This window comes from Patagioenas fasciata, chromosome 4, assembly GCF_037038585.1.
Source record: "Patagioenas fasciata isolate bPatFas1 chromosome 4, bPatFas1.hap1, whole genome shotgun sequence".
NCBI lineage: Eukaryota > Metazoa > Chordata > Aves > Columbiformes > Columbidae > Patagioenas > Patagioenas fasciata.
Genome location: NC_092523.1, coordinates 35,488,407 through 35,500,617, shown reverse-complemented (window position 1 = coordinate 35,500,617; position 12,211 = coordinate 35,488,407). Strand labels below are relative to the sequence as shown.

At 38.3% G+C, this 12,211-nt stretch overlaps 1 protein-coding gene across 3 annotated transcripts in view; it reads left to right on the top strand.

Moving 5' to 3' along the window:
* WWC2 (WW and C2 domain containing 2) overlaps nt 1-12,211 on the top strand; it is a 100,393-nt gene that overhangs the window by 30,240 nt on the left and 57,942 nt on the right. For all 3 annotated transcript variants that reach the window (XM_071807649.1, XM_071807648.1, XM_065836942.2), the window contains exon 2: nt 4,524-4,633. In XM_071807649.1, coding sequence (XP_071663750.1) covers nt 4,524-4,633 — 110 coding nt within the window. The remainder of the gene's footprint in view (nt 1-4,523; nt 4,634-12,211) is intronic.

The following is a 12,211-nucleotide window of genomic DNA, read 5'->3' as shown; positions in this document are numbered from 1 at the left end:
TATATTTTGTTGCAGCTTCAGCCACTGTAATTTGTAGAAGAGAAAATTGTCTTCCTGATGTAATGTAACTTTCATGCTGTTAATGGATACCGAGCTCAGCCATAGGGAGCAGTATTGCCTCTTTTTAACTCTGACCTGCAACGTGGAACTAGAGCTTGATCTCTTTTGCCATTTTGTATGCACTTTGCTGCCTGGTATAGTATTTGTCCTGCTTAAATTTCGTTACCTTGTATGTGCTAGACAACTAACTTTTGAAGTTAATGAAATCGATTGCACCCCTGAGTTTTATATAAGAAATCTGTCTTGGGTGCCTAAAGTGAGTAAAATCCATGTTTGGGAGTATATTTGGGATGTGATTAGAAACATGCTTATAGATCCTTCAAAGTCACAGTGTCTATTGCATTAGAAAGTTGGGTAGGAATTGAATTGATTTTAAGATTCAACTTGAGCACGAAATTCAGGAGTTCTAGTGAAGAATTCAGAGCATTTTTCTTCTTCTATTTATACATTCCTTTCCCTGATCAGTTGATTTAAATTTCTACATTTTCTGGTCTTGAGCTGCTGGATTAAAATAAGAATTAAATATTTTGTTGTCCTTTTGCAAAATGAGAAATTAGCAGATGCTGATCACATGTTCCTATTCTGTGTCATTGTGCTAACTGAAAATACTTGTGGGGAAGTGCTCAGAGGAAACTTTTTGTGTTACTGTTGTGTTATTGGTAAGTCATCTGTACACCGTTCTATAATGGTGTATGTAGTTAAATGAGCCACATTCCAGGTAGGTGTGCACGTGGTCCTTCCATCACTGGGTTGCTTCTGTTATAATAGGTGCTCATTCCTGTACATCTAAATGGTAACTTGTGTTTTGTCTTCTCAGTTCCCGGAGTGTGGAGAAGAGGTATATTTTTCAGAACAGTTTCTGTCTAGAAAAAGTAACAATGCATTGTAAGAGAATATAAATAATGTGTAATGTACAATATATGGGGATGAATGGATGTGAAATTTAATCAGTACAACACTTCATATAAGTGTCATGCAAGATCTTGCTACATGGCAAAGAACATGAGGTCATTTGGGTAGGGGATAATTGGGTTTTAGAGAAACTTTACAAATGCGTGTTGAATTTGCTATAGAAGTTGAGTATTGACCCCAGTTATAATTGAATTCAAAACTACAAGTCTTGACTGCAGGTCAAGCACCACACAGCAAAGGAGTTGTTCTTGGAAGTAGTTTTGAAAGAGATTTAAATGAACCTGTTCATAATTCTCAGGTGTTTATGTATCTCTTACCAGTGTGCATTTCAGATATTTTTTCCCCCCTCTGTGTCTCTTCCCTCTCCCCCTGCCTTTCCTGAGATCCACCTACTGTAACCTTTCTCTCTTCCCCACACCCTCCACCACATATATTAGAAATTACAGTGTATCAGTCTTACAAAATTGATGCAAATAATTCTACCTAAGTAAAACATGTCAAGCTGTACTCGCATAGTCCTTCAGAGTGTGGGTAAAATCAGATCTTGACGTATCCTGAGGAGGTCAGTGGTGCTGGTATCATCTGGCTTTAGAATAGAGAGAAGAGCAAATTCCTGAGTTACCTGTTGATAAAGCAGAGTCATAATCATAATATGGGTAACCTCTGGTTCAGTGTTACAGTTTATTTAATCCTGAGTGGATTCTGGAGAAAAAAGGAGTCAGAGCAAGAATGCAGCATTGCTCTTGCACAGAACAATGTGTTGAAAATAGCATGTGTGTATATATATATATATATACATACACACACAGACATATGCATACAGATTTTTAATAACATGCACATTGATAATCTCAGATCACAAAAGTGTGAAATAATACAATGGATTGTCCATATCTTGACGGAAGGATAGCATTCACTAGTATATGTAATAAATTTCTCACTTTTTGTGGACCCTGACCTTAGGAAGAAAAGTTTCTTCTGTGAATTTTTGTGGTCTAGGGAGTACAGCAAGCAAGAAAGTGCACAGAGTTGTCCAAATGGAAGAACATTGCACTGACAATCCATCAGTCTGTAGTTATGTTTCTGTTTTACAGTGTCATCAGCCTATTTATCAACTTCAGATGCACATACAGACTCTTATAGGTGTGGCTGCAGCTGCAATAGCAACTGTTAATGATTACACATGTATCAATGTAGAGTCTACATTTTAAGATCTTAGCTTAACTTTATATTTTGAAAATGTTAAAGAAAAGTGTGGATTTGAGGTGGCAATACAGCTTCTGAATTTGCAAGCTGTATTTGTCTCCTGTGTTTCCCAGGGCATCTGTGAAGTGATTTGCAATAGCACAATTATATACTGTTTACATAATGGAAATACAGAATTCTTCTTGGTTTTCTTAAGAGTAGCTACTTCTTGTTAAACATGCCTGCTGCTTTTTCTCTTGATCTGGGGAGTACACTTCTATCTGTATGCTGAAATTGGACTGTTGCAGCCATATAGGGTTAAGTAGATAAAAATGTTATATATGAGCTAAACACTAATAAATTAGTCTTCACTTGGAAGGAGTTCTATAAAGTTAAAAACAAATTAAAAGTGCCCATAGCTGAGAATACTTGAGCTTAATGATATATATTAGCCCCCCCCCCAGCTTTCGTTAACTAATTATACTTAACAGTATACTAAATGTGGTCTTTAACTCATCCTTTTTAGAGTATCAACATTCTTTAAGAACATGTAAATTGATGACTACAAATGGAAAAAGAATTATAAACCACCTCAGAATATCAGTGCCCTGAGACACAGCACTTAATCTTCTACTATGGTGCAATAAACCTCGTTTTTCTTGGGTCACGGTTAATGAATGTAATGGCAGTCTGTCTATCATAGGTTATTATGTCACAGATTATGATCTTCACACAGACAAGATTCCTTCAGTCCTTGCTCTCAGGTATTATTTCCTTTCCAATTACATCTCATAACTCTCTTTGCTTTCAACTTTTGTCTTGCTAATTTTCTCTTCCATTTTACTTATCTTCATGTCATGGTAATTTCATCCATTTGCCATATGTATTTTGAAAGTAAATATTGTTTATGTTGGGACAGTTCTGAGGACCCAAAGCAGTCTAATATCACCCTGTGCTGATTGCTGCTCAGTTGTAAAAGTCCACATCAGGCTCAAAAATCTTGTGCTATTGAAAGACTCTGGAACAAAAAAGAGAGTCATAGGGATGTAACACTCTTAGGTAATTGTGATCTTGTTATGTACAAACCTTTCTGTGTTTTAAAAATCTGTTCAGGAGCAGTTTTCCTGACGTAGTTCAGATCTTAAGGCCGTAATGTCCAAGCATGATCCAGCAGAGCAGAACTTGTCCAGTACTGCCTGTATTTTGGGGCCTCTGTCTCCCTCTTCCTCTTTTGTTTAGGGTCCAGAGTAAGTCACTCAATTAGTTTTCCAGGTTTTTTTAGTGTAACTTTAATTTATGGAATGTCTGGGATGAGAGAGCGGGTGCTACTCATTCTCATGGTGTCTGATTTCCGACAGGTGATAACACCTGGACAGCACATCCACATGGCCAGAGTGGTCCGTGGTCTCACCTACAGAATGAGCTATAATAGTAATAAGTCAGTATTTGATTAAAAATAAATTGATATGGAGTGCAGATGAAAAGCCAGGATAGTACTGGGATTATATCCTTCCTGTGGAGGTAGTTTAAACATAAAGTCTTGTGATTGTTGCTAAGTGAGGTATGTATTTTTGATGAAAGTTGAATGCTTATGTAGAGTTATAAATGAATTTATTAGATACCATCTGGGCATGTTTATGCTAGTTTGTTATGATTTCTGCTAGATGGTGTTTCAAATATTTTTACTACTCGAACTACAAGACCTGTGTTTTGAGTTAATGTTAAAACATTAAGGCTAAGGATGACATTGGACTTTGATTGTTTTTTTTAAATTCGGTTTATGACATGTTTTACGAAAATCCACATTTGTAATATGATTTGAGGTGGGACTTCACAGCAAGATGTGCCCTAGTAGTTGGCACAGGTTCACATAACTGACCAGGTTTACCAGGGACTGTTGCTTTTATATGATTGACGCTTCCTCTGAGTGGTCGTGTCCTGGGAACTCTGACACGGGTATCAGTGTTCCGTCCGCTGTGTGCTGTGGACAGCCTGGCCAAAGTTTGGTTGTGTGCATCGTCCTGGCTTCCAAAGGCTTCTCAGAGCAGCCTTGCTCGGAGCAGTGCCGTGTCAGGACTTAAAAATGAACGTCAGCAGTGGGAGAGGATACAACAGGTAGGCTTGGCTTACTACTACAGACCTGGTCTCTCCCTAGAGATCACTGGGAGGTGTTTAATGAATTCAGAAGGATGGAATAGGGGAAAAACAAACCTAAAACCTCAACTTTAAGAGGGATAAACCAGCTTGCTCACTTTTCTCCCTGCTATATTTTTTTAGCTTCTGTCTTAATAGGTATTAATATGGATAACAAACATATGTATGGAAGAGAGAAAAGCTATACCATTAACTTGTTTCTTTGGTTTTAGGTTAACAAAACCCTTGTCATTTGCGGATTGTGTTGGGGATGAACTACCGTGGGGATGGGAAGCTGCGTATGATCCTCAGATTGGTGTATACTATATTGATCACATCAACCGTAAGTATTTTTCAATTTGCCATATTGATTATATAAGAAGGCTCATCATGATTTAGAGTTTCCTAAGTAGCTTTTAAAGCATGACTGAGAGTATGGAAAAACTTATTGTGAGAGAAGTGTAGTTAAAGTAACAATTTCTGATTTTCAGTGGACAAACTACCCCATTTGTGTGCATGGGTTTGTTGGGGATAGTTGCAGATGTATTATAGCTGGCTCAAAATTATTCCTATGACTCTTCATCTTTTGCTGTGGAAGAAGTCCATGTTATGTGTAGTAAATAAAGGTAGTTTACTTCTGTTGGTATCTGTAAAGTATATTATGTTTGGTGGCTATTAAATGTTCAGTAATGCACACTGGTGGAGAGAGTCTGTATGAGTAACAAAAACTGGCTTCAGTCTACCTGCTGAAAGGAACTATTGTGGATAAGATAGTAAGGAGTGTGTGAGCTATTTGTAAAAGGGTTACAAGAAAATCTGCTGATACAAAATGACTACATCTGATTTTACATACATTTTTTATTTGCATGAGAATTATGTCTAAGCCATAAAATACTACAGAAAAATTTGAAATACAATGCTTGTTGACTTATCGAAATGAATATATTCCTGAAAGCATTTTAATCTTCTTTTTGTGTGTCTGTTACTCCATAATAATTGATAAATTCAATTTGAGATCAATATCTGAATATAGGTGCCTGCATCTGTGCTAGCAGTGCTGTGTACTTAAAGAATGTTAAGGTGTCTGTGGCCATATGAGATGCTTTAGGTTAGCAAAGCCAACTGCATAAGGTCAGCAGATATGACATGGACAATAAGAGACCAGTGGTCTTTTGGAACAAAGGTGGAGACGAGGCTCATTACCCTGTGGCATTCTGAAATGTATGGGCAAGTGACTCATCTCTGAGATGTTTAAGCTGCTTTTTCAGTCAATAAGTATATGGTCAATACAGCCTATGTAATGTAAAGTGTGATGTAGCTGCCTGGTTGGGTGACTGCTTTGAAGAAGAGCTGATTTTGACTCTTTTGGTTGGGTTGGACTGGGATGCTGATAACCAGAACAAGACATTAGACATCTACTGTGCTTATTGAACCACCTGCACATAGACACCTAATCTTGAACTGAATCCCATCCAGTAACCTCAATTAGGGTTTTATAGCCCTGCTTTATTGGAATAGCAATGGGAGTCCTCTGATCTCATGTGTGGTGTTAAATGTTTTTGAACTTTAAAAAATTAGGGACATACCTGGTCGAATTCAAAAGGTGAAGAAATAAAAGGATTTGCTTCTGAATCTAAATGCTGTTATAAAAGGAAACTTCTCTTTAGCTTCTGCTTTGGCTAAAACTATAAAATTTAAAACTATAAAATTTTGAGCAGGCAATCCACATTTCTGGATTTTGAAAGTGTTTTCAGATTGCTACTCTTCGTCACTCTGATAATTGTGCTCTTTTATTCCATACATGCTCAAAACTTTTTGTCAGTTCTAAAAATCTCTACCTTTTAGTTTTGTTGCCTTAAAAAAGGGGGGAGATTAAATATTTTCCTTATGGTTAAATGCTATTTCTGTGCATTGAAGGTGAATTCCTGAACACTACAAGCTGTTCATGAGTTGAAGTTCTGCTTCACACATGTGTAAACTCTTGGGGCTTGGACAGCATTGTCCTGGAATTCTCTTGGCATTTGTTAATATGCTGCAAACACTGATGTTTTACTTAATAGAGGAGTTGTGTACATCCATCTGTACACATCTTTCTGTGGCCGGGCCAAGTAAGTGTGATTAGCTCAGTTTCTTTATATTATGTTACTGTGTATGATGGATGACAAAGTGGAATACCTCGATATACTTGTTTTCATTGATTGTTCAGTTGTGCATTTGGTTTATGTTACAGTAACATACACATTGCTTTGTAGCGATTTAAATTAAACTTATTATTTTGTAAAATGGTGTATTTAAGTTTTGTATGCTGTATTTTGCAGTGTTTTGGTGAGAGTACTCTTGAGTCAGTGGCAGGTAAACAGCTGAAGTGTTTCACGAGCAGATCATTTGCCTGATGTGCCAGGTGTGGAGATTATAACTTCTGCTTCATCTGACTGGAACACATGTGTTGTTTTGATGCTACTGAACTCTTTGGTATGGAGGTCACTAATAATTAGGGAGGGAAAAACCTTTTCTAGAGAGTGTTTTTTTGCACCTGCTTACTGCTTTATTAGCAGTGCAATAATTCAGATGTGTTGAATACGCTTTTTGGATTTGAACTGTTAAAATAGTCAGAACAATGGGTATGTTAGAATGAGGAAGATTCCTTTACTCTTTTACCTGCATCAGTTTTGATTTTGTTAGTTCTTTCTTTTATTGGACCAAGAAGCTCAGTGAGGGAGAAAAAACTGCACGCACTGGTAGGAGAAGGACCAGATGGGTAGATGCCTGAAAAACAGGTTGGATGACATGGAATTTTAGGACCGTAAATGGCAGCTTGAGGGATAGTGCCCTGGGAAGAAATCTGCTCCCATGCATTAAGTAGGGAGAGCTGACTAGAAGCGTTTCATGTTCACTGCCTTCTGCCTGGATTCATTTCAGCAAAATGTTTGAAGGAAGGTCCATTGATTCTCTTCTCTTGCATCCCGTGATTAATTATTCTCAACAGCTTTTCTATTATCTGGTCTTTTTTTTTTTTTCCTCTCCTTTTCCCCGCTTTTCCTCTCCTTTTCCCCGCTTTTCCTCTCCTTTTCCCCGCTTTTCCTCTCCTTTTCCCCGCTTTTCCTCTCCTTTTCCCCGCTTTTCCTCTCCTTTTTCTTTTTTTTTTTCCTATTATTATTCTTACTGTGTGCCTCTATACAACGCTACATTTGATATAACTGTGAGGTTTCAGGTTGTCTATAGGACTTTGGAACCATTGTACTAAAACTGGTCAATGTTGTTAAATTTCTCAAACCCGACCAATAAGCCACAAGCAGCAGGCTGGACCTTAGCACAATACACTGTAAATTCAGGTCTTACTCATGGTGGTTCCTTCCTTTTCTGGTAAAAACTGAAGGCTGAGAACGTTAAGGATGAAATTTCAATTAGTGGTCAGTGCAGGACTCATTCTGCTCCTCGTGGAGGTGGATATTGGCAAAACTCCCACTGATTTCAAGAAAGCAGTACTAGGCTGGACCATGCAAAGTTCTGAAAATTCTACTGAATTTTTATAGTGTCAATTCTTCAAAAATTATTTAAATCAATGCATATTTTTAAATAAAAATATTTTCCTGATCTGTGTAATTACCTGTCTCAGTCCTTTACCTTCCCTTCTCCCATACAAACCTGAGAAAAGCCTGTTTTCCTTAGTTGCTGGGAGAAACTCAGTTTCTCCTCCACAGAGGGTAAGAGTTGGCTGTGAGCAGTCTGCAGTTGTAAAACACTCCCGCAGACGTGAGGAACTTGCTTTTGGTGTCAGTATGTCTAAGTGTAATTTGTTTGGTTTTGTCATCACACATTTTCTATAATTTTATATATTTGTATGAGGTTTGTTTTTGTTTTTTCAAATACGGTGTTTGTGGTTTGTTTTTGTGTTTTCCTAGCTCTTACTGATTGTCTTAGAGCTTTCTCATGATCCTTTTGGATGAGGTAACATGCTTTGAGAAACACTGACTGAGGTCATTACCTTCTGAATATATTACCCCAATTAGGAGTTTTAATGTGATGCTTTCAGCTTCAAGGGAGACCAGATTATGGGCCATCTGGCAAGGCAGAACATGCATATGATGTGGGTAGCTAATACCATAAGAACTTAAATGCTTACCCTGTGGTTCAGTAGCGCCCTTTGTAAGAAGGATGACTGAAGGGATATTATTTGATGGTCAGGGACTGGGGTGTTCCTTTTGTGCAGAATCCGTCTTACTGTGGTTTGGGAGAGTCAAAAAATTTTTATAGCTTACACTATTCACTCTTACAGTCATTATTGCTTGTATGTACTCATGTATTTATCTACTTCAGCTGACTAATTTGCCAACATTTACTAATTTTGCTAAATAACATAGTCAGGAACCCAAGGCAATACTAAAAATAACACAAACCTATTACTGTATTTTGTATATCTACAGGTAAAGTCATCACTTTCACATTTTTCCAATTCTTTTGCAGGGTTTTCAACATCAGGTGTTAAGTGGCTAAGATGCAAACATTTATGCTCTTAGAGCTTGGATTTGCAAACACTTTTAAGCTGATATAATCTCTGAAAGAATTGGTCCTGCTCTATTGCTACCTCTGGCCTTTTGTTCTGTTCCTACAATGTTTTTGCTTATACTGGCATGAACATTTGCATGGCCAGACAGTGAATCAGATCGGGGAGCTGATTCGAGTTGAAATTAATCCGGTATGGAAAAAAAAAGTTGCTATTTGTTCTCCTTTCCACACCCCTATTTATGCAAGCAAGAGAGGGAAGGTGACCAGGGAATGTGAATGATCAGGTGGAAGAGACAGGGGACAGCTGCTTTTCATGGTAGCACTGGTTAAAGGTATTTTGAAATGACAGCCTTGAACCTCCATCTGTACAGGTTTGCCAGGAAGCAGTTTTGACTCCGAAGCTGTGATTTGCAGGTGCACTTCTCAGGGGGTAGCAACTGAAGCAGCTGTCATTGCTTGCTCTGGTTCCTGCTCCCACATTCTCAACGTGAGGATGTGTAGTAAATGCGGACAACGGGGAAGCACTCGGTTCCTCTCCTTCCCTTCCCCACAGCTGCTCAGGTTTTCTGATCCAGATTGTTGCATGGGATGTGTGTAGATAAACAGGTGTGGAGGTAATGAGAGCAAGAAAGGGAAACTTCTACTTCTGGCTTGACATGAATAGTCTGAGGGAACCCTGAGCTGGGTGGAACAAGTTCTGTCTTGCCTTCAGCACCCTACATCTTCCTAAATAACTTATCCCCTTTACTTCCAGTTCTTATTTGCAGGCTCAGGAATAACCAGGCAAGTGGTTTTCTTCATTGCATTGGTCTAGTTATCCTATAAAACACATACTCTGCTTTTAGCAACATTTAGTGACAAAGGTAACAGGAACTGAATCACAGTATTTAAAAGATAAGGATGAGAAGCAACAACTACTCCTAGCGCAGTAGTATTTCAGACCATCACAATCACTTTCTTTTTGCCGCTCTATACTTTGTATTCCATATGGTGATTTTTCTTCCTGTCCTCCACCCCCAGAACTTTTCTTCAAAACAGAGTTAGACATCCACCTTCTCTGTTTCTGCAGCTGCTCCATGCTTAGTTTTAGTTGTCCTCTTTGGAAGCATGAATGCACTTTTCTCAGGGACTGCATTCTACTACTGTTTTGTCCTCAAAGAAAAAGAAAATTGGGTCAGAGTTATGCTAAAACCTCAGGAAGCATAGAGGTAGAAGGATTTGTGTTTGCTTAGCTTGACCATAGAATTCACTGGAGGTCTTCATTTCTCCACTTGGTTTCCTTTCTTCTGAAACGTTCAAAGCCTAGCTATTTACTTATGCCATTTGACATTCATAACACAATATTATAACTAAAGGTATTCTATTTCTTCCTGTAATCTTAAAGGCTTTCAAGCCAGTTTGCACCTGTGAAATGGTTTATCTAACATGGGAATTTTTGTGGATAGCCTGGCTCTTCTCTACTCCAGCCTGGGACTGTAGTACATCTGCATCTATGAAGTACGCCAGACTGCTTCAGACAAGGGAGAAATCTGAAAATCCCACCGTGAGTCAGCAGTTACCATTAACTTGAGGGAGTCCAATGATGTATCATGATCATAAATGTGCAGTGTTTGTTCCCACAACCCATCACTGTCTTCTAAGCAAGTGGTGACATGCAGGCATTTGGGAAACAATTGTGAAACCTCTTTACTGTCAGCAAACACACATGGTGAAAACCTAAGAGCAGTATATTTTATCTTGAATCTTATTTACAGGTAAGTATCTTCTCTGCGCCCTGACTACCGGAAGGGATTAGAATAATCTGGTGCCATGCTGGCTGCAGAAAGTGGGCTCGAGCAAGGAAGGCTCTGAATTAAAGATGATTTTAGCTGCTGACTTTTATGTAAACATCATACTTCTCTGTTTTTCCTATGTCTCAGTTCTGATCGCCATAGCAGAAGAACATTACCTACTTACTGGATAACATAGAGCAAAATGCTCTGAGTTTCTACTGCATTTGACTGAAATATATAAGCATATGCTACCCAATACCTAGAGGAAACTAATGTGCTGTAAGGATAACATACTTAATATTTCTTCGTAACAATTTCTGAATAAATATTTCTTGGAAATCTGCTCATGCTTGCACAGTGTAGCTGAGAAATTTTCTCTCATTACTCAAATTCAAGCACAGAATCATTCATGGAGAAGTGAAGAAGGTGTCTGGAAGAGAGGAGGCATTTTTGTGTGCAGGCTTCGTGGCAGGAAACAAACTGTAGAGAGCTTGGTTGAGAGCATACTCTGAATAACCTAATTTTCCTCCATGTCTCTCTTTAGAACCCATATTCCATCTTATTATGTGGTAGAATGTGATTTTCTCTGAGTATCCAGCAATGTGTTAGATCATTTTTAAGACACTGTATATGTCATCTTGTTGGGCTGCATGGTCTTACTGAAACTGCTGTCTCTGTAATGTGCTATTCTTTATTTTTATGTACCTATTGAACAAATATATCAGTGTGAAATGATGTAATACTTGTTTGTGAGTTCTTCCTCTAATTTTTGGGTATGAATTGCCTTTTTTTTTCTTTTTTCTTTTTTTTTTTTTTTGGAATGTGAATTTTAAGTATTTTTTAAAGTGGGGGGAGGGGGAAGCAATAAGGAAAAAAAAAGTATTCAGAAAGCCTCTGGTATGTAAACAATAAAGTGCATTCCTTAAGCTAGTCCATAACACTTGGTTATTCTCACCGAAACTAGTGCTGGTACATTTGCTCCTTTGCTGTTAATTAGGACTTGCATCTTAATTGCCTACAATATTTGTTATGCCAGTTGAAGTACAATAAAGTAATATTTGCACTCCTTTTTTCCTAAGTGTACCTTTTCTGATTGCAGGCAAGAAGTACTGGAGATTTGAAAGCCAGTTTGTTTATCATGAAACGTGGGATATACTTGTAGAATAAACATATCCGCAGGGATTACATAACATTGTTGATAAAATTGCTGTCGCCACCTGGCACTGAGCTAACTGGCATTATCCTGTGGTGGTTGATAGCAGACACCATTTTTCCTCTTCTGATGTTTTATGTTTGCACCATCTTGAAACATTTTTGTGCAAGATACCGTTGATATCTTGATTCTCTTTTGCTGCGGCTGGCCCATTTTGGCTTACCCTCAGCATGCGGTAAGCTGCTTCCCAGGTATCCCCTTCTCCTCAAACCACCTCTGTGGAGCAGGATGTAATCCTGTCACAGCAGAGACATGGGGGGCTGTTAAAAAAACCAGTCTGGATTGAGCTTGCACACTTTTTTCAGCCACTGGGGTTCAGGAGAATCACCAGTGATGAGCTATTTGGTTTGGGATTTTGCAGCCTGTGTTACTCAAAGATGGGATTTTGTTTGGTTGGAGGTAGTAGTCCTGCAATCATTATGCAAGACAA